General features: G+C 45.0%; 2 protein-coding genes across 8 annotated transcripts in view; one reads left to right on the forward strand and one right to left on the reverse strand.

The window, feature by feature from the left end:
• The window catches only part of ZDHHC3 (zinc finger DHHC-type palmitoyltransferase 3), a 60813-nt gene extending 40118 nt beyond the window's left edge, over nucleotides 1–20695 (reverse strand). For 4 of the 5 annotated variants that reach the window (XM_001114753.5, XM_015131164.3, XM_015131168.3 and 1 more), the window contains exons 1-2: nucleotides 20454–20695; nucleotides 4655–4984 (exon numbers count right to left, since the gene is read on the reverse strand). In XM_001114753.5, the coding sequence (XP_001114753.2) occupies nucleotides 4655–4960 (306 nt within the window). In that variant the 5' untranslated portion in view covers nucleotides 4961–4984; nucleotides 20454–20695. Of the gene's footprint in view, nucleotides 1–4113; nucleotides 4212–4650; nucleotides 4985–20453 lie in introns of all 5 variants that reach the window. The other variant, XM_015131158.3, reaches the window with a different exon arrangement.
• Nucleotides 19552–22661, forward strand: part of EXOSC7 (exosome component 7) — a 35158-nt gene continuing 32048 nt past the window's right edge. For 2 of the 3 annotated variants that reach the window (XM_015131169.3, XM_077992292.1), the window contains exon 1: nucleotides 19552–20001. In XM_015131169.3, coding sequence (XP_014986655.3) covers nucleotides 19756–20001 — 246 coding nt within the window. In that variant the 5' untranslated portion in view covers nucleotides 19552–19755. Of the gene's footprint in view, nucleotides 20002–20753; nucleotides 20845–22661 lie in introns of those variants that run through there. The other variant, XM_015131171.3, reaches the window with a different exon arrangement.

Here is a 22661-nt window from a genome sequence, read left to right on the forward strand (position 1 = left end):
GTAAGTACAGTCTATGATGTTTGCACAATGATCAAATTGCCTAACAATGCATTTCTCAGAACTTATCCCCATCATTAAGTGACGCATGACTGTATATTCCTTCTTTTCTCAAATCTGATTTGAAATAATTTACGAAGTTAATAAATGATAAGATCCAAAAAAGAAGGGGCAAAAATATGCTGATCATAAGGGTTTATACAATCACTGTGATTGTGTAACACTTGGCTTTGAGCTTCCTGGCAGCCGGGACAAAAAGAAACAATCTCCATCTGTCAGGTTTAAGCATCTTCTGGGAGACAGACATTGTCTCAGAAATAAGGAAGCCCCTCAGGACTCCTAAGGGAGCTCACAGAATGAGGAATTTGGAAAAGAAAAGGTGGTGAAACCGAGAAATGAGGAAAAGAGAGAGGGGGTACTAAGGTAAGGGTTTCTGAGTCCAGTTTGTCTTCAAGAGGCTGCCTCTGCAGGGCACGTGGAGTCATTCTAGCCTTCTAAACGTCTGAAATGTTTCCAGAACACAGAAAGCTCCTATGATGACATTACGCAACCTCAGAGTGGGCAAGGAGAAGGTGTCAGGAGACCAAACGTCAGCCTGACTTGTGCTCCTGCCCACACCCATGCCGCCTCCAGGCCAGCCTGCCTGCCAAGTGAGGCGCCTGCCCTGCTTCTCTGTCCATTTGTCCTCTTTCCTCTGTTTAAAGACCTGTCCCTTTTGCCCTATTTCTCAAATGGCTATCTCACTTCCAAGGGGGCTGTTTACACATTTGTGAGTCATTTCCCACTTCCCTTTTCTTTTCAAGCTCTATGTGGACCTATCTACTGCTACATTGGAGTAAATCACTGATAAATGGTCCAGAAGGCTGTGGTGGTTGCAATTGTTCAGATGTTACACTTGGAATAATTGTTTCAAAGCTGAAAGCGGTAAAGTTACTGTTTGAGGGAGAACATAAGGTGTTTTTTTAAATATATATATATAAAATTATATATATATTATATATATATATATTTTAAACTAGTAATGATAACAAACCAAAGTGATACACAATGCATACATTGCTTATAACCTTTGGATATAAACTGTTCTGAAAAAGTATGTGCAACATGAATTCTTGAGATATAAAACATTATAATCCCATTAGGGAACTCCTTAGAACTCTGCAGTGACCACTTTCTAAAAAAAGACTCCTTTGCAATATTAATAAGGAACGCCTAACTTATCTGCTTATGACCTAGGCTTCCAACTCTGCTCCTTGGAATCCTAGGGTGTCCCAACAGCGCCTTAGGAGCTCCTACTTCTGCAGCCCCACTTCTCTGTTTTGCGTACTGGGTTTTAGATGAGATATGAGCACATGAGATATCATGTGCTGGGGATGGGGAGAGGCAGATGGTAGCATGAAGACCCTAAAACAAGGCACATCTGTAGAACATGCTTTCAGTTGCTTCCCTTACTAATGGTAGATATTTGACAAATTCTTCATTTTGGGGGCCAGTTTTCTTTGGGACTACCAGCAAAATACCTCTGGGAAGCTAACTGTTGTTTAGGATACAGTCTGTGCCTCTCACTGCTTTGGGATTGGAAGCTGGCAACACACCACAGTGAAAATCATGCTTTCCTGCATCCACTGCAAGGGCCAGCTGGCCAAGGTCTCTGGAGAGGCTGCACGCTTCAGTGCGGTGGGTAAAGAACCCATGTATGTGAGGGCAGCAGGAATGCCAGGGCAGAAGCCTCCCCTCTCACTGCCTAACATCCAGTTCCTTGTTTTCACATGCCTTCCAGAAACCAAAGACCTTCACACACACTCTCTCCAACCCTGATTCTCCATCAGCTCCAGACTATCTACTGCCCATCTAGCATCTCCACTTGCACATAATATAGTGGCAGTCTGACTAGAACATAAGTCTTGATTTCTCCTCCAAAATCAATAACGGGCACCAGTGCTCCCCAAGATGCTGTAGCTAAGACTATGGAAGTTACACCCTCCAATCTCTCTCCATTCTGTCAGTTCTGAACCGCATTCTCAGGCCTGGCCTGAGAGGGAAATGTGAGGGAAATGTGGCAGCTCTAAAGCATTTGAATACCCAGGGCCCTGCCCTCAGACCAATTATAGTAGTCCCTGGGGGTGGGGCCCAGCCATCAGTACGTTTAAACAGCTCTCCAAGAGATGGTACAGGCAGGCTTGAAAACTAGTAGCTTAAAACAGACTCCAAATCCAACAGCTTCTCTCTGGTTTCACTGCTTACTTTGGTCCAAGCCACCACCATGTCTTGCCCGGACCACTGCAATACCTCTAGTCCCCCTGCTTCTACTTGTAACACCTTGAATCTCCATTGCAAGCACAATGCAAATCAGATCACACCCTGTCTCTCTGAAGGCTGCTGACTGCACTTAGAATAAAATCCAAAGTTCTCAAGAGGCCTACCAGGCCCTGCACAATCTGGCCTCTGAGGCCCTCTTCACCTCTTCTATCACTCTTACCCCCAGCTACCATGTTTTGATCACCCCAGTCCTAGTCCTATTTCTCAGATGTGCTGAGCATGTTTCTGTCTCTGGGCCTTTGAATCTACTCTTTTCTCTACCCTTGGATCTTCGTTTGCCTGGCTTGTAACCCTGTGTCATTCAGGTTAGCTCAAAAGGCACCACCTCAGAGATGGCGCCTTAGACCACCTCGATCTAAAGTAGTCCCCCTTTGCCCCAGAGAGTCAACAGTACATCATCCTGGTCACTTTGTCTTATTGTCTTTAAAGCACTTATCACTTTCCAAAATACCCTGTTCAATCATGTCCTTACTACCTGACCCCGTCACTACAAAGTGAGCTTCACAAGGGCAGGAATTTGCATCTGTCTTGCTCATAACTGTACCCATTGCTCAGAAAGCAATCTCTCACAGAACGGGCACTCAGGAAACATGGCCATTCATTTTATTCCCACACCAGTGCCACTCCTCCTCACTACTGCCAGAGTGAGACTTGTAAAATGACAGTTTTGTTTAAAATGTGCTGAAAATCCTTAGGGGCCCTAAACTGCCCCTCATCATCCAACTCCTATCCTCCTCCTTAGGTACCTCACCCACGTCACCAACCTAAATTCATTCTCTTCCTAAGTTCCCACCACTCCTGGTGCCTAGAGGAGCCACGCTCCTGCATTCCTATGTCTCTGCAAGCGGCTCCCTCTGCCTGCCTTCCTGTCCTCAATGTCCACTGCTTGGACAAGAGCTGGTTTGGCATTGCTTCCTCCAAGCAGTCACCTCTATAGATGGATTAATCTCCCCACCCTTGTTCTCCCACAGCAATCCATGTTTCTTTCTGCCACAACCTTCATCACACAGGTTTATCATCACCTGTCTTTTCTAGACAGAGGGCATCTTGAGGGTAAGAACAGTATCTGGGGCTTGGTAGACAGTAAACTATGAACTGAGAGAAGCAATGTCTTTTACTTCTGCATCCCCAATAGCAATGGTATCATAAACATTTCTGAATAAATCCTTAACTTATTTTCAGCATGACCATATAGATGCTGCTGGGAAAACTCTTTCATATCCTTGTGTTTGGGGACACTTAGGATTATACCCATATACATGGTTTCCCTCAGGTGATGGCTGTCCTGCATGCAGTGCTAAATACTAGGCCAACAGGCCCCTGCCTGCCAGTGTGTTTGGTCTCCTAAGGCATGCGCATGAACAGAGATGCTGTCTGGACTAGTGGCTGACATGTAATTGAGTTGGGAAAGCTGCTTTCCTTTGGGATGGATTAATAATAATCCACCACCTGAACCGGCAGGAAATGGAGCCCTTTGAGACAAGAACTAGCTCAGGCCCATCATTATCATCACTACCTCACTGTCCCTGGGGCTCACAGAAACAAAATCTGTATGGTCAGTGTCTAGTAGCAGTGCTTTCCCTCTCTTAATTTAAACACACACGTCCCACGTACTGAAACAAGCCACAGAAGGTCTTTATCAAATAATGTATTCTCTTGCTTTTCCCATACAAGAAAAGGAACAGAACAGAGGGTTTAATACCAGGGTGCACAAACATTCAATAGCCACGTGCGCAGCTTGGTATATTCAGCTAAGTCATTGAGCAGAACACTACTGCTTTACCCACAGATATTCACCAAGAGGCACTTGCTGCGGCCTGAAACAGGCTTGTCCAGCTTTTCAGGAAAAGACGCACCTCGCCCAAGCAAAGTGAAGGCCATTTCCGTGCAGGTTCCTGGAATTGGATGTGGCTTTAATTTGAAGTCCACCTAGCTTCAGCAGTGTCTTCACTGGGAAGCCCCATCCTGACCCAACCCTCCAGCATGCTTTCTGCTCTGATCATCTGGTCCCAGTCTTCAAGATTATCTGTGTCTTTTTAACCAGAGGCAGGTTTCCCCTAGACCAAACCCCTCCCACAGCAGGCCCAATGAATGCATATATCCATGTACTTATAGTATAATTTAACCAAGACAGATGGGCTGTGGTACAGGTGTTGACCCCTCTTCCCCAGTCAGAATTCCACAGAACTCTGAACAAGGCAGAGGTCTACTTCCTCACCCTCCCCTGGCGCTCCTATTCTCCAAATTCCCAAGGTCCGGGGGAGCATGCAGGCTATGGCCATGCCAGAGCCAGAGGAGGAGAGTGTGGGCTGGTCAAAACAAGCCCAGACATACTCACGGGGTCCGTCAGCATGGCCCGGCAGTGGGAGGCCAGGGCCAAGAAGGCCAGCAGGTTGAACACAATTCCGTTGATGATGCTATACACGTAGTCTCGAGATGGAATCAGCATGACAAAGAGGACCACAAACTCTGCATAGAGGACCAGAAACCAGGTAACGATGGCACAGGCGATGCCACAGCCGTCACGGATAAACCACATGGTTCCCACAGGACCAGGGTAGGGGGGTGGGACACACTTCTCCGGTTGGAGGTATTCTGGTTTCCGCTCAATGTCTCGGAAGTGGTGGGTGGGGATAAGCATCATAAGCTATTCTGTCCATACTGGCATCTGAAAGAGAGAGGAAAGAATCCAGAAACTTGGTGTTGTCTTATCATTAAGGAGGTTTGACAAAATTACTCCCAAAGTGAGTTGTGATTACCTATCTGCAAACCCCTATGTGCAAAGCCACCTAATCACCTCGTTCATTTAAAACATGAGTCCTCTTCCCTGCTTCTGAGAGTCAATTTAGCCTTCTTGAAACAGGGCCTTCACATGACAGATAATAAAAAGGGAGCCTCTAAAGGGTAAATGCCTTGCCCAAGGTCAGCCAGAGCAGAAGCAGCGGACACAGCCAATTTATGTTTTTTGTTTTTTGAGACTAGGTGGGGTCTCACTCTGTCACTCAGGCTGGAGTGCAGTGGCACTATCTTAGGTCAATGCAGCCTTGACCTCTCACCTCAGGCTCAAGCGATCCTCCCACCTCAACCTCCCAAGTACCTGGAACTACAGGAATGCACCACCACACCTGGCTAATTTTTAGGTTTTTTTTGTAGAGATGGGGTTTCGCCATGTTGCCCAGGCTGATCTCAAACTCCTGAGCTCAAGTTATCCGCCCACCTCGGCCTCCCAAAGTGCTGGGATTACAGGCATGAGCCACGGCACCCGGCCCAGCCTGGCAATTTAGAGGTAGCACTAGAACCTAGGTCTCCTTGTTATTAGAGATCTACTGGGTGGACAGTGCCTCAGTAGATATGTTCAAATTTTGACTTAAAAGGAGAGGCAGAGAGAAGGGGAGCGAGCTCAAAGATGTTTTCCTACCACCTGGCTGTGGGGTGCTTCATATGCCTTTGTTTCCTCACCTGTGAAAACATCTACATTCCAGCCCTGGCCACCTCCTCCCAGGACTGCTGGTATGAGCGTTGAGGGAACTGGTGGAAGAGCTTGTGATGAACGATATAGATCACAACACTCTGTACACCTCACAGGCTATGCACATGTATTTTCTCTAGGAAACACATCCATTTCTTCAGAAACAAGCGCTGAGCAAAGCACCCTTTCTCTCTAGAAGCTGCAATTCAAGTCTCTGGAGACAGCAATGAAATAACCAAGAATCAATGACTAATGTCTATCCACAGCATGTGCTGCAAGACACAGAAAGCATAGATTTCCCTTCTCTTCTTCTTTACCTTACCCTCTCTGGCCTGTTGCACCACCAACCAGGTTTCTCAGTTAGAAACTGCGATGGCTCAAGCGCCCCACCAGATGTAGGTGCCATGGAAAAGCCACCCATAGCACAGGCTACAACACAGGCAGGGAATATCTCTGTCTTTTGAGAACTCAAGTAACTACATAGCAGAAGAAATCACTCAAAAGCAGCACTGGCCATGTATGCTTCCTAAGACTATGGCTCTGAAGGGCAAAGGCAGGCTTTCAGTATTGTTATGAATAGTAAGGACATGTCCAAAAAGTTAGGAGAGCAGACCAGTAACTACTATTCAAAATGACAGACATTCTAGAGTCGCAAGTTGCACAGACTAATAATGAAGAATAAGGTCAGGGCCACTCCTCTCAAGGTGGCAGAGAATTAATGGCTGAAAGGCAGTTAAATATGCTATTACATATTTGCCCAAAGGAACATCGACTCAACAAATACAGTCTATCACAGTGACAAGAAGTCATGACACATAGAGATAGAATAACCATCTTGGTCGGGGGCGGTGGCTCACGCCTGTAATCCCAGCACTTTGGGAGGCCAAGGCAGGCGGATCATGAGGTCAGGAGATCGAGACCATCCTGGCTAACACGGTGAAACCCTGTCTCTACTAAAAATACAAAAAATTAGCCGGGTGTGGTGGTGGGCGCCTGTGGTCCCAGCTACTCGGGAGGCTGAGGCAGGAGAATGGCGTGAACGCAGGAGGCGGAGCTTGCAGTGAGCTGAGATCATGCCACTGTACTCCAGCCTGGGTGACAGTGCGAGACTCTGTCTTAAAAAAATAATAATAAATAACCATCTTAAGTATAGTAAAAGTCTTGGTTCCTGGTGGTCCATCAACCAAAATTTTCTAACAGCAATCCTGTGCTCTCCAGAGGACAGTGGCAATGTAGTCCTGCCAGAGACAACCTAAATGCATTAAAAGATGCAGGCCCCCCTTCTGAAGCACCAAACAGGGCAGTAGAAGATCAGAGATCAGGGATGTCTGGGACCTGACCTGTGCCCAGCAAATTCTAAAATTACAAACTCTGTTCAAGGAAAACCAAAGAAAAGAAAAGCTGATATCACACAATGATTCAAAAGCTGACTGAAGCTCCACATTTTGACAACCTCCAGTTGCAAGCGTTCGTTTGGTGTTTCCTACTGCCATACAGATTTATATTTATATCACCTGTGTTCTCACAATTACTATTTAAGCTCAAAACCAATAATGTTTTGTTGGACCACAGCCACATCATTTGATTATAAATTGTCTCTGGCTGCTTTTGTACTACAATGGCAAGAGTTAAGTAGCTGTAACACACATGCCCTAGATATTTACTCTCCAGCTCTTTAAAGAAAAGTTTGCTGACACCTGGTTCCAAGCAGTTGTTGGCTATCAAATAAATAACAGATCCTGCTTCCCCGGCAGAACAGCTTGGTGTGATGGAGATAGGCAGTTACAACTCACTGTCCCACCCACATCTGTGACGGCAAAACCTCTTGTCATCTGCAGCCTGTGGGCCACTTCCCCATAACCTGCACACTCTATCAAACTGTTCTTTATCATAAACAATATGGCTTTCATAAATGGATAATCACTGAAAATAAATTTTAGAGCAATTCTCCTTAGGTACTTCCAGTGATTACATTATATTCACAGAATATTCAGAGTGGTTGCACTCTATCCTTTGACAACTCCTCATTCTTGATTGTATTTATGACAATGATTTGATTAAACAAGAATTAAGTTTCATGTGCATGGTTTTGTTGAGGAATAAGCCCTTCCACACAAGTAACTTCCCAGATAAATGTGACTTGTTTCCAAGCAGAAACACACTTTAACCATTTGGATGGTTAAGATGGAAATCTTAAAACAGAAAGGGAGGGAGAGAGAGAAGGAAGAAAGGGAGGGAGGGAAGGAGGGAGGTAGGGAGGGAAGGCTATTATAACTGTTTGTGCCTTAAGCACAATAATCAATCATTTCTTATTTAGATTTATTTAGAGTTATTACCAGGAACATCACCTACTGGAGTGTGTTAGGTAACGATGTCCTCAGGGCTACTGAAATTCACTGGGTCTCAGCTTCACATCAACTGGCTTGCTCAGACTGTTATAACTGCCATTCTGGCATCTCTGTATATGATCCTTTGTCTTCCTCCTCCACTCCTGCCTACTCATTTGTGTGTCTATGGTCACCAATCATCCCCACACATCCTCTATTTACTAGTGCTAATTGGCTGTGGGCTAGAAAAGCGAATAAACTAGTCTTGTTAGATTTATTTGCAAAAGGGTAGTCATTTTGGGTAATAGGCCTTCAGGGAACAACTGCTAAGCTCTTCACCACATAGTCCTTGAGGGGAGGAGGCCCTCCCTTATTAGCCCAGTAACTGGCACAGAGTAGCCACTTAATACACGTGTTGATTAAATGAATGCATGAGCTTTGTGATCCCAGCCTCTTAGAGGCATTGTCTGCTTACTTTCAGGACTGTGACCATATTCTGGATGGTGCAGTGTGTGTCAAGTAGGACCATGAGGTAAGTGGACTGACTCTTACTCAAGTAACCAGAATGTTCTCTCCTCAAACAACGTGGGACCAAAGAGTGTACAGAAGAGCTCTGTTTTCCCATGACCCTCGCTGGTGAGTAAGAACCTGTGATCTAGGAAAGGACCAAGCCAAAGGTGTACCTGGCAGGGCCAGACACCAAGTTCTGACCTGAAGGGCACATTCCACACTTAGAATTTCAAAATATCCCAATCAAAACCAAGAAAGGCATACTGCTACAAAAAGCTTGCTTAACCCCCAGACCTCCCAAAAGCAACAAAAGTAGCTTTCAAATAAGGATTTGTTCCTTAAATTAGCCAACTGAAAATCTGAGAAATATGGCCAAACAAAAACAAAAACAAAAACCATGAAACAAACTGTATATGTTCCCTTTATCCTGCCCCTAACAAAAACAAAAAAGGCAAATATAGACCCCCTTTTCCTTTTCTATTTTGAATTAGAGAAACTCCAATCCTTAGGGTTGAGCAGTAGACCTTTGCCAAGGACCCACCTCCCTACAAGTGTCCTTACTTCCAAGGAGCTCTGGGACAGGGCCCCAAAGATGGGCCCTAAACCCCAAACCACCCCTGTCAGCACATGCTCTCAGAGGGGCAGCCTCCTCTAGTTCCCCCTCCCTGTCTCCTTCACCCCAGCCCCTTGCCCTGTTTGCTCTTTAAAAACTCCTCTCTTTATTCAGTTCAACTCAAAGACATTCATGGAGCAGTCACTAAATGCAAGGAGCTGTGCAGGGAGTCACACATGAGGGATGATATGGACAATAATCTGTGTGTGCTGCCCTGCTCAGGCCCTGCCAGTTCCCTCCCCCAGCTCCCAACCTAATAACACTAGTCTTATTTGCTTTTTTCCTACTAACCTGCAAGTTCCATTTTATTTAGCTCTGTAGCCTAGTGTTTGGTATATGTGCTCAAATCAATAGTTCCTGAGTGACTGGTCACATATATCAAACAGACACACCCACAATAATGCTAACACTTAGGTGACTAATGAATAGTACAAAAAAGGGGCAAACAGTACCAGAAAAACCCGAACACCACAAGCAACAAAAACCCCAACAATCATAAGTGAAATAAATAGACTTTCCATGGCAAGGACTTCTGAAGGGGTTGGCTCTGAGCAGCGCCTGGAGCCAGGTGAAGCATACTGCTTACAAAACGGCAAGGGGGGCCGGGTGGGCCTGGCAGGAAAATTGGTGGTAGTAGTGGGGAACGGGAGGGGCAGGATGTCCAGGGCTCTGTGTGTGTGTCTGTGGACACATGCAAGCTTTGTAGGGAAGAGAGGAGGTGATTGGAGATGAGGCTTTATAGGTAGGAGAAAGTTGTGTTTTAGAAAGTTTTAAAATTTCATCATGAGATGGGATTTCATCCTGAAAGGTACTGGTGAGCCATAAAGTTTCTGAGGAAAGTTGTGTGGGAACAGTACTCGTGCCGTGGTTAGGCCACTCTGGAAGTGACAGGCAAGACAGATGAGAGGTCTGAGTCCAGAGGCCAATGAGTCCAGAGGCCAACAAGTCCAGGGAGGCACAAGGGCAACAGGCCTGAGTCTCATTTTGGTATTAGGTTTTCTGTTCCTCTAAGTGGCTAATAGTTTTCCAAGGAAGATCTAGAACAATGATCATTTTGTAATTTGAATTATAGTAATTTATATTGAAGTTTTTTGGCTAAGGGTTTTATAGCATGAAAAAGAGTTAACGCCCCCATATATTAGTATTCCATGTTCAAAGTAATTATTCTTTTCACCTGATAGAAGAGTTCACTGAAGCCCAGAAAGACAAAGGAACTAAGCCTGGGAAGGGGCAAGGGTAAGGAAGTCACAGGAGAAATGGATCCACAGGTCCAGAGGTGTTCTGGAGTTCCCTAGTGCCAGCAATCCTGATAAGATGTGGCATCAAAATGATTATCTGAGCTCTGTGGGGGGCAGTGTATGGGAAGTCAAAGGAAATCAGCTAGTATTCCTTCATAGAATTCTAGAAACCAAAACCAAGAAATGCCTGAAATTAGTGCTATTCTAAAAGCAACAACAAAAACTGCTTCTGGTCCAGAGAATTGCCTCCAGATCCATATATGACAAACGTGCTTCATTACACCTGATCACAAGTGTGCTCTTCCACTAACCCACACTGACAGACACAAATATATTCAGTGAAGTGGAGTCTGGGGCTCCATGAGCCCCAGGGACTGGGTTGCTGGGTCAGCCTTGAGGTACACCACTTATGCCTCAATCCCCATGCTGTCTCTCCATGGTAGGCAGCTCAAAGGGTTTGAACATGGTGGTGCTAATGCCAAGCTCTTGGGCCCCATCCCACTGTGGCACTTCATCGGGTTGGCCAGGATGAACTGGCCTGGCCAAGTGTTGACTGCTAGTGATGGGCAGAATCCAGCTACAACATTTGTTGAGTGAGGAGCAAATCCCTACAAATATTTATCATGTGGCAAAAAAACCCAAAACAAAACCCTGACCTATAGTCCATGCTTTATGGACGGGGTCAAAGCATGACTGTCACATCAAACATAGAAGTTCTCTACTCAATGTATTAATGCCACTGTTCTCAGTCCAGCAAGTGTCCCAAGGACCCCCATCCTCTCAGATTGCCAACAAGTCCTATTCGCCTGCTTTCATAAGACAAGATCCTACACTAAAGTCATGGAGCAGTTCTGCCAGATCTAAAACCAAATCTTTGGAAGCACCTCAAAGTACTTTGTGAGGATTACTTTTCTGAAACACCACATCCACCCACATTCTCACATCCACCCGAACATTCATGCACTCGTGAACAGCATACATCTTGAGATGGCATAAAGTAGCATCAACAAAGGGCAATTAACTCAACCATTGGAGCCTGTATGAAATAGCTGTATACAGACTGGTTTAACAAACTCAAAATCAGGTGCAATGATCTCCCCTTGGCTTAGAGATAAGAATTATCTAAACCTTTAACACGAAAATTGAGGGATTAAACTTTCTGGGTCCCTACAAGTAGGAACTATAAAATTGAAACTCAATTTCATCAGCTTCTTAGCAGATGTCATGAACATCAGCAAAATAGTAGAAACTCTAAAATAGGATGCTTTTGGCTTAAGTCAAAATTTGTTTCAAGTGAATATGTGACATTTTAATGAATCTAGTATTATCCTAGACTGCTGTTGAGGGCTGGTCTGATATCCTCTTGAACCTGTCCTAAACACTGAATTCTCACCTAAACTAATTCTTACCACAGTTAAATAGTTCAGTCTACCCTTAAACAATCACTTAAAATGTCCACTGAAAGAGGGTAGTATTTTTTCTGCTATGCCTGTAACTCTCAGCTGAAATCCACCCTAATCAATATAACATTAACCTTCTATGGTTTAAATCGTAGTCTTAAAAACATGGTGTTTGTTTCTTTTAAAACTTCTCACATTTTAGAGTGATAGTCTTAAAGTATTCACAAGCAAGCCCTGCAACCTCAAAGATCAAATAAATGATCTTTGCTTTAGAAACAAAACTGGTCAAGTAGAAAATTAATTCACCTGCACTACAATTACCTTAATTTGTGTAAGGATCCAAAAGGATTATAAATTTTATGCCCACTTTTTAGATGAGTCTCAGAAAACAAAGAATGAACCATGAATCACTATGTTTGAAATACTTCATTAAAAAATAGGATGAGTCACTAAACTTTTTCAAAAAGGTAAGGGTGTGGTATGAAGCCCAACAGAAGAAAGGTGCCTTATCTTCTGCAGCACACCCTGCTAGCCAAGGAAAGTGTCCAGACAGGCAGAGCGAGCTGGCCTGTTTTATAAGATCTTTACTACCAACAAGTCTACACTGTTTCTCTCTCTACAGCAGGGGCTGTCTCCCTCTGCCTGCCTTTTGTCTCTGTCATATTCAGCCTTCATACTCAGCCTTCAACAAAAAACAAATGGAAAAAAAAAAAGTAAAATACTTTACCTCCAAGCCAAACCTTACACATATTACAGTTCATTGAGGAAACCAGGAAGTGATCAGTAAACTGAAATTTCCTTCTTGCCTCATAACTGACCACCTTCTTACAAAACCCATTCATGCACACACTCAGACTCCTACCAATGTCCTTCATTTCAGAAAACAGTCTGGGATTTGGAGAGCTCATGGAGGCTGACAGTTCTTCTACTTATTATAATTATTTTATTACAATTGGCTATTTTACCAACTCCTGGCTTTACTGACCTACTAAAAAAGAATATGCACCTGAACCAGGTGCAGTGGTTCACATCTGCAATCCCAACCCTTTAGGAGGCTGAGGCAAGAGGATCACCGGAGCCTAGGAGTTAGAGACCAGCCTGGCCAACATAGTGAGACCCTGTTTCTATAATTTTTTTTTAATTGGGAAAAAAAAGACACACCCATATATAGTGTGACATAATAAATGCCATAAACACTGGAGATCTGTAGAAGACACCACTCATTTGGGTAACACGTTCTACTTTCCCTTTTCATAGCTGTCATTTATACATTGCAATGAACAGAAAAATTGAGACAACTTTAAAACAAGACCACTTGTAAGAGTAACTGGTTAAAAACATCAGAATTTTAGAGCTGGGAGAAATATTAAAGACCACGTGGTAGATTTTAGTCAAATTTTCCTGTTTCACAAATGTGAAAAGTTAAGTCCTTTTGACATTTTGTCGAAAACTTATGTTTTAGGCAAAACATGCAGTTTGTAAGCCAGCGGGAGCATCTTCATAAAGGCAACAATAAATGACTACTCCAGCTACCCAATGAACACTCGTCGATGACAGTGACACTCTCATGGTTTGTGAACTCCTTTGTAATCCAGTGCATGATCTCATTTGACAATGAACTGCCTTCTGGCCTCTGTGAGGGTAGGCTCTAGTTTTGCTTGATTGTTGCCACAGAGTGGGATATGCTGAATGTAGGGTGGGGCCCTGATTCTTTCCTGACCCTCATTGAAGGTGTCACCCCTGCCTCCATCCGGGCACGGGGCTGCTTGCTACACATGCCTCTCCCTGTTTGATTCTCACATCTACTCTGTTTTGCAGGTATAAATGCCCACTTCCCCATCCCGCTTTTAGAAATGAGAAAACTGAAGCATGCCTACATTCATACCTCCAGGAAGTGGTGGAGACAGGATGTACTTCCAAAGTCTGCTCTTGCCCCAGAGCCTCCTTTCACTACTTACTACAACAATTAAATTTTGTCTAATAACTAGAAAATAAAAAGGGGAGGAGTATTGATGTTTCCATCAGTGACCTTGGGTTACTTACAGTTTGGCTATCTTGTCCACACATTGTTATGCAGAGGTGGCATTATCAGGTGGGCTGCATGCAGTGTTTCCATCAGTGACCTTGGGTTACTTACGGTTTGGCTATCTTGTCCACACATTGTTATGCAGAGGTGGCATTATCAGGTGGGCTGCATGCAGGGTTTCTATCAGTGACCTTGGGTTACTTATGGTTTGGCTATCTTGCCCACACATGGTTATGCAGAGGTGGCATTATCGGGTGGTGCTTACAGGCCACAGGCCTGAACATAAGCATTTTGGGCTCTAAGGTGGGGCCCTGGCTGAATACCAGCCAACATTTAGAATACTAATCCTGTCCTAACCTAGGAGGCAGGAAAGCCGTGAAGCCTCAGCCAGAAAAGTCACCCTAGGATTGAATCCCTAAAATCTGCTTTGGCTGGGAAATACTTCCTGTGGTGCCAAGTAACAGAATGCTGCTTTTTGTGAGAAAAAAGCGCCCCCCCCCCACCCCATGCTAGGTAGAGACCAATCGGCAAAGGTTCCCACCTGAGGATGTTGAGAATGGCACCTGGGCCCACGTTGTGTCATGTGCAGCCACACAGCCACTGTGACATCACTTAGGCCAGAGCTTGGATGTTTTTAGGGACTAAAAGCAAAAGTGCTTAAAGAAATCTGAAAGACTAGCTAGGAAGGGAGAGAACCAGTTATTGCAACTGTATGAGGTACTAGGGATCAAAAAGGGGAGCCATTTGACTTTCAGGAATCTGCTGATATCACTTATTCCAGGCACTGTAAGTGGCAATGCAAGAGCAGAGCCCTGAGAGAACCTGGGACCACAGAAAGAAGGCTGTAATGGGCTCTGAGAGAGAGAACACAGCCCCTACTTACCTGGTGAGGGGCTCTCCTGCCATTCACCAGAGGGCTTTGGAAATAGATGGGAGGCTAGTGCTAAAGAGAATGAAGACTGGGCTTGGAATCAAGAGGCCAGAGTTTACTCCCAATCCTGCCACTCGCTAACCTCACAATCTCGATCTCAGGCAAGACAGTTACCATTCTGGGCCTCAGTTTCCTCATTTGATAAAACAAAGGGGAAGATCACGCTGATTGCTAAGGCCCCTTGCAGGGCTGAGATTCTATGAGTCCTCTGTTCTCAGGAGCAAATTCAACATTTTCTTTGTTAATATCTTGGATTTTACATTTTTTTTTTTTTTTAACCAAAAGCTTCCCTTAACCTCTTTTCCTGATTTGCTAATATTCAAAAAGCAGCCCACTAGCAACTATCCCTCTTAGCAATTTCCTGAGCATGGTTAGTTTTTTCAATCAAGTACAGCATACAATTACGACTTCCTTTTGTTCATTTAATTCTTTTTCAGAGTGAAAAAAGCACTAGCAAAATATATCAAGTATAACAAAGTGGTAAATGAAAGAAGTCTTAAAAACTCCAAGTTAAACATGGCCATTTTTCAATATTCAAATATGTGCCTATCCAGGATCCATTCTGAGTTTTAAAACCTGGCAAGATACTCACTTGAGGGCAAAATGAGACTTAGGTAAACTGCCTTGTTCAAAGTCATAAAGCAAGTTAATAGCAAAGCCCAAATCTTTGGAATAAGATGCCGGGAAGTCTTTCCACTATAGATTGTTATCTTCCTAACCAACCTGTCTTTCTAGATTCTCTGCTACTATTTCTTGGTCTATTTCTTAAAGTCTTCACATACCGAAGACTTTACTGCAACAGGACTGTGGCCAGAACTGTATTTGTCCCATTAGGCTCACCTTGCTAAGGTAAGAAAGTGATCTCACCCAAAGGTATTCCATCTCCACTGACCTTGAATAGGAAATACACATTCATGTCTTGCCAAGAGTTCAAGCACCAAGCCAATATATACTAGGAAGGCTATGGTTTGGAGGAGACTATGAAATAATGACATTTCCCATGCATTCCAAATGTATTAGGATGTATGACTGAATTAAGTGGGACATGCACCTGGAGCCTTCTCACCTTCACAGTTGATAGCCATGAATGAACTGGCCATTTGTCTCTGAAAATCTGCTTCCGAGGAGGAAAGCAAATGATTTTTTAAAATGCAAAACAGGAAGGAACTAAAGGCAGCATGGCATGAGCCTCATTTTTTCCCCTAGCAGGTCAATATGAGATATCACCCCTCCACTTCTACTTGAGACTTTGTTACTTTCCATGGCTATCGGTGCGTGTGTGTTTAAATATTTCCACATTTGGTAATCAGGATCTGTGACCCCCTTTTCTCAAATATGCCCTAATGACACATAGGAAACACGCTATCACTCTCCCAAAATGAAACACACATGAAGACTGTATAACCTTTCCTCTAATTAAGAGTAAGCTTTACCCATGTATTACTAGCAATTTTTCTATCACTGTAATCCCGAGTTATAATGTCTAGAAGACAGATGAAGACCTGCTGGCCAGACTATGATAGTATTCTTTACAGATACTCTTCATTTCTATCATTATTTTATTACTTATTATTATTTTATTATTTTTTTGCGATGGGGTCTATGTTGCCCAGGCTGGATTCAAACTCTGGGGCTCAAGGGATCCTCCTACCTCATTCTTTTAAGACAAGGTACAGGCAGGACAAATGTAAAGTGTTTAAAGGAAACAGATCTACAGGGAAAACAATAACTCACTTTGTACATTTCGAGGGTGCTGGGCTAATGGTGAAAATGCAAAGCAAAAGGCCTAAAATGTGGCCATGTCTGCTTAGGACTGGGATTGGAAGGTTTCCTACTGGGCTTTTAAGAGCTCTCTGCAACTGAGCACAGTGGCTCATGCCTGTAATCCCAGCACTTTGGTAGGCCGAGGCAGGCAGATCTCTTGAGGCCAGGAGTTCAAGACCAGCCTGACCAACATGGCCAAACCCAGTCTCTACCAAAAATACAAAAATTAGCTATGAGTGGTGGCATACACTTGTAATCCCAGCTACTCGGGAGGCTGAGGCCCAAGAATCACTTAAACCCAGGAGGCGGAGGTTGCAGTGAGCAGAGATCGTGCCACCGCACTCCAGCCTAGACAACAGAGCAAGTTTCTGTCTCCAAAAAAGCTCTCTGCAACGTCAGCACCACAGACTCAGCACTGCCCTGAAGCTCTTTTGTAACTGGCTTTTATTGGTTTAATTAACCAAGGCTGGGTGGGACAGATTTACTCTACCTCTGTAATGTTATTGCTGCTGGCTTGTGGCTAGCAGCAGCTCTTACCTTTTGTATCTCATACCTGGCCTGCACAATTAGCACCTTATTATAGGCTGGGCTCTCTTCTAATTGCCACGTCTCAATTTGAGCATTTTATTTTATTGTCTTGTTCATGCAGTAGTTCAAGGTCCTGGGCTCCCCCACTATAATAAACTCTAAACTATTTTTAGGCAGGTGCTGTGTTTTGAGTTTCTTATCTCTTTATGCCCATAAGAACACTAGGGACTCACAGGCATGCAAACACTGACTGACTGAAGAGTTTCTAGATATCCTGAGTATGGCATACGGTTGGAATCTGGGTCTCCATGCATGCTACTCAACCCTAGTATCAGATCTATCAGACTTCTTTGCCATTGAGGGCTCTCTCCTTAGCTATCTGGAGTTAAACTCTATTCTGCTCATATATAACCTTTTGCCTTGTTTAAAATATTGGGCTGCAACAGACACAGCAAAGTCCCATCAGCACCACATTCCACGTTCCTCTAGAAAAATGATTCAAGAGATATGAGTTTATGCTTGAACAGACTTCTTGCTTTTGGAATTAAGATTAACTATATAGTTCATGGGACAGTTACTAATGCCATAACAAAATTGGGACTTCCTTCACCAAATACTCTGGTGAATGTAATAAAACTTGGGGGGAGGTTGTGTAAGGTGATGGTTAGGAGTGTGGGCAGGAGAGCTAGACTGCCTGGTCTCAAGTCCTGGTTCTGCCATTTACCAATGATGTAACCTGTGACCCTGGTTAAGGCATTTAACCTCTCTGTGCCTCATTTCCCAATCTGTAAAATAGGGATAAAAATACTTGCATCATAAGGATGTTGCAAGGACCGAATAATTTTTTTTTTTTTTTTGAGACGGGGTTTTGCTCTTGTTGCCCAGGCTGGAGTGCAATGGCGTGATCTCGGCTCACTAAAACCTCTGCCTCCTGCGTTCAGGCGATTCTCCTGCCTCAGGCTCCCGAGTAGCTGGGATTACAGGCATGCACCACCATGCCTGGCTAATTTTGTATTTTTAGTAGAGATAAGGTTTCTCCATGTTGGTCAAGCTGGTCTCAAACTTCCAATCTCAGGTGATCCACCCACCTCGGCCTCCCAAAATGCTGGGATTACAGGTGTGAGCCACCGCACCTAGCCTGGTTAATCTTTATAAAGTGCTTAGAACAATGCTTGGCTTACAATAAGTACTATGTAAATTAGTGTTGAAAATTAGAGTATAAGGTTTTAGAATACACAAACCTACAGAATAGTATGCCCCAATTCATTTATTCATTCAATAAACGAATCTAATAGTGATGGAAAAACAAGATGGTTTAATACTGTGTCATCCTTGACTTCTTGATTTTTTTGGGTTATCATATGTTCTTTGAATTACTTCAATACACTAAAAAATAACTCTGAATTTATGGATTTTAAAGATGTCCAATGCACTGTTACAGCAAAGGTGATAAAAATGTTGTGGCAGCATTTAAGCAGATGATTAGTGAAGATTGTCATTGTTTTAGCAGACAATTTAAAAAGGAACATTCTACTGTTTACATCTCTCTTACCTACTTAGCCTCATATATAAGACATCATTCATAACATTATTTAGCAAATACTGCAGACCCTTGTCCAGTATGGAATTCCTGTCAATTGTGAGGGGTGGGCAGTTCAAATACATGTTCTATATGAAAATCTTTATATAAAGATGACTCCATGGTATCTGAACTCAGGCTTTTCTTCCTGTGTCTTTCTGATCTGTCCATTTGCTGTCACCTCTTAAATCCTTAGTCTCCTCAGATATCCTAGCTTCTAAAATCCCACTTCCAGCGTCTCTCCTTTCTGAGCAATCTCTAGCACATCTAGAAAATGTCATTTATAACATTAGCGATCTCATGTTATCTTATCACACACAGCTCCTCACACAGAACCCAGCTGTCCAACCACACACAAACACACTTATGTGCCACAACAGGTGGGGCACCTGTGCCTTCATTAGGGAGGAAATCCTTCCGGCTTCACCTCTTTCAGTTCCCTGGAAGGCAAAGTCCAATCCTGCAAACTGTCTTCCTTTTAGGTGCCCCTGCAGAGAATTATGTACAGACATACGAAACATCTAATGTCCAGTCTATGAAGAACGGATCATCAATTTTGGAGCTCAGCAGTTTAATGCTTAAGAATGTTAGCAAGTACTTCCTCTCTATAACCTTATCAGACGACCTCCCAATCCCACTGTGCTCACTGATGCCACCATCATAGCTCTAATCACCATGATCTGTGGTTATGTTGGCCCCGGAGCCTTCATCTGCCCAGGGAACTTCTCCCGGCATAGTGTGTTTTACTTGTCTTGTGTTCTAGAGGTAGCACAAAGCCTGTCTATAGTAGGCTCCCAATGGTTAACTGAAACTGTATTTGAAGCCATTATCTGATAATACCAACTTTTTTTTTTTTTTTTTTTTTGGTTCATCAAGCTGATTAGGGTTACTTTCACTTTTGAGAACAGGGAGGGTCCTCAAAAATGGAACATCAGGAAAGTCATCAGACTTGCTTTAACCTGCCTTCCTTGCTTCAACTAATTTGGGTTAACTTTTTCCCATTTATCCACACGGCGCCTTTAAAACTTGCACCATACTTGTCCGCCCCGCCTTAATGAGTTCCTTTGGTGACCCCAGCTTCACCTTGCAGATATCCTCTCCAGGTATCCAATACCCATACTCCCACTCGGCCATAGCAAGGGGTTGGGGTTGGCTTTTTTTCCGGCAACTGCTCACAGCTTCCATCAAGCCGGGGTTTCCAGTTCCCGCTAGGAAGCGTCGGGGACGTCCGGGCACTGCGCACCTCGGCAGCGCCGGTTACCAAGCGCCTCCTCCCCCCTGTCTGTGGGACAACGCTCTGGTAAGCACCCGAGGCAAGAGGTCCCAGCAAGGTACTGGGACAGCGTTTGGTCATAGAGAGTGAGCGAGCCAGCGAGAGATATTCCTGGGTGGAGGGGTGGGGACGCCTTAGGACTAGTGTCCCCCACTCCCGGACCCTTCCCACCGAGAGCTACCTACAGAGGGCTGCATCGCCTCTCCTCTCCTCTTCAGTCATCCTAGGGACTAGAGAAATGGAGGAGAGAAGAGCGGGGAAACAGCACCCCCGGGCCAATCACGACGTCCGCCCCTCCTTAGTCGGGGTCTCTCTCTCTCTCTCTCTCTCTCACACACACACACACACACGAGCTCCTAAGTCAACTCCAGCTCTGAGTAACTACGCCGCACGCCTCTCCCACTGGGAGTCCCCCGGCCCGTGTGGCTCGCCTCACCCCAGCTTCTTCACCCCAACTCCGGTTTCCCTTCCCAACTGACCGTGAAGCCGGAGGCAGTTCCCAGTCCCAGACCCCGGTGGGGCTCCCGCCGCGGCCGCCGCTGCCTTCCCCTGCAGTCCCCAACCCGGGACCCGGCCTCGGGCTACGGCGATGGCTCCTTGGAACGAGGCGCCGCGGCTCTCTGGACTCGGCCAGACACCGGGCGGCGCGCAGGAGAAGCCCATCGAGCTCCCGGCAGTGGCGGCGGCCGCGGCTGCAGGAGCGGCCGCCGCACAGGTTGATGACGCGCTGACGCGGTGGGTGGGACGTGGGGGTGCGGTCCAGAGGAGGCGACGCGCGCAGATGACGTGCGGCTTGCGGGGCTGTTCGGCAGCATGGCGTCCGTGGCGCTGAGCGAGGCGGAGAAGGTGTACATCGTGCACGGCGTCCAGGTAGCGACAGCAGCGGCGTTGGGTCGGCCGCCGGGTTCAGCCTGGCCCTGCGGGTCGCGGCCTGCCCTGGGTTTGCCAGGGAGGAGGCAGCCGAGCTGCGGCGACTGTCCGTTTACCTTGTGATTAAACGGCTCTGCTGCCGGCGTTTGCAGTTCAGAGCTGGCAACGCGGACGTTTTTAGGACTGTTAGCGCATTTGCAGTTTTGCGGGTCTATAACATTCCGAACCCGGGCAGGAAGCGTTGGGCAGTCCCGGAGGCCTTTTCTTAGTGAGAGAGCATCGCCCCCGGGGCCATCCATTCGGCATTCGCGCACATAACTGGTCCGAGCCTCAGTTTTATCTTCGAGGAAATGGGAGTTTGGAGTTGGGCTTCTGGCCTGCTTTTCCTCACCTCGTGGTTAGGAGGGGCATGCTAGGTGAACGCACTTTGTAAATACAAATTGCGGTACAAATAAAGGGGGAAGAGTTTTTAAAAAGCGGCTAGGACGCCTGTAATCCCAGCATTTTGGGAGGCCGAGGCGGGCGGATCACGAGGTCAAGAGACCGTCCTGGCCAACATGGTGATACCCCGTCTCTGCTAAAAATACAAAAAAAAAAAAAAAAAAAAAAAAAAAAATTAGCTGGGCGTGGTGGCGCGCTCCTGTAGTCCCAGCTACTTCGGAGGCTGAGGCAGGAGAATCGCTTGAACCCGGGAGGCGGAGGTTGCAGTGAGATCGCGCCACTGCACTCCAGCCACTGGGCGACAGAGTGAGACTCCGTCTCAAAAAATAATAATAAATAAATTTTAAAAAGCGGCTAGGCAGCCGATAGCGTAAGTGCTGTTTCCATTTTGCCAATGGAGAACTAAGATCCCTAGGCAGCTGTAACCTAATGTCCTCTGTGTTCTATGTTAAACCCCTGGTTTTGACCACTCGAGAACGAGGGTTGAAACATGTGGGACCTGGAAACGAGCTACCCCGTATCCCCCTCTGGCTCTGTCTCCACTTGTTAACCCACGGTGTGGTCCTCCTATCAGAGTTCTTCATCCCATCCTTGGCAGAGTTCTGGCGACAGCCCCTACCTCTTTTCCTCATGCCTTTCTTCTGTCAGTACCAACTGCAAAATCAGTGGTCCCGTGATATAGCCATCAGATTGAAGCAACCAGCTATCATTAAAGTTCCACAACGTGAGTTAAGGACATTTCCATTTATAAAAATCGTGACCTACTGTTATCTTCCGGGCCCTTTATATATGAAGAAATGCCAGTATTTAGCTTATTAAGCCTGGATAATAAAGTCAGAACTCACAGTTGCATATTTTAGTTATAATTCAGGATTAGCAATAGTGGGACATATGTGTGTATTACTTGGTAACATGTGTTATTTGTGTGTGAGGGGTCATAAAAATGCCCAAAAGCAATTAGATCTGTCTTTCCCTGCTATGTTTTTGTATACACTTTGTTCAGGTGATTTTTATCCTCAAAGTATGATTTTTAGGCACACATTAAGGATAACCATTTTCCTCTAAATTTAAAAACCTTTGGTTTTCTTTCTTTGTTACCGCAGCTTAGCGTGATGTACTGACTCTGTCATGTGTCGTATTTTCTCTCACATTTCATCTCTGAAAGTGGCACTGAGGCATGGACATATCTGTAACTTCAAGGTTAGAGATTTCTCCCCAGCATCCTTAATTCCCATGGCAGTTCATTAGCTATCTAGCAGCAGAGTCCCACCATAGTCATAAATCCTTTATTACTTTATAATGAGTAATAAAATCATTTATATTTATAACACACCTGTTATCTGCTGGGTGCTATGGGGGAAGAAAAGACTATAAGC

Source organism: Macaca mulatta, chromosome 2 (assembly GCF_049350105.2).
Source record: "Macaca mulatta isolate MMU2019108-1 chromosome 2, T2T-MMU8v2.0, whole genome shotgun sequence".
In the NCBI taxonomy this organism is placed as follows: Eukaryota; Metazoa; Chordata; class Mammalia; order Primates; family Cercopithecidae; genus Macaca; species Macaca mulatta.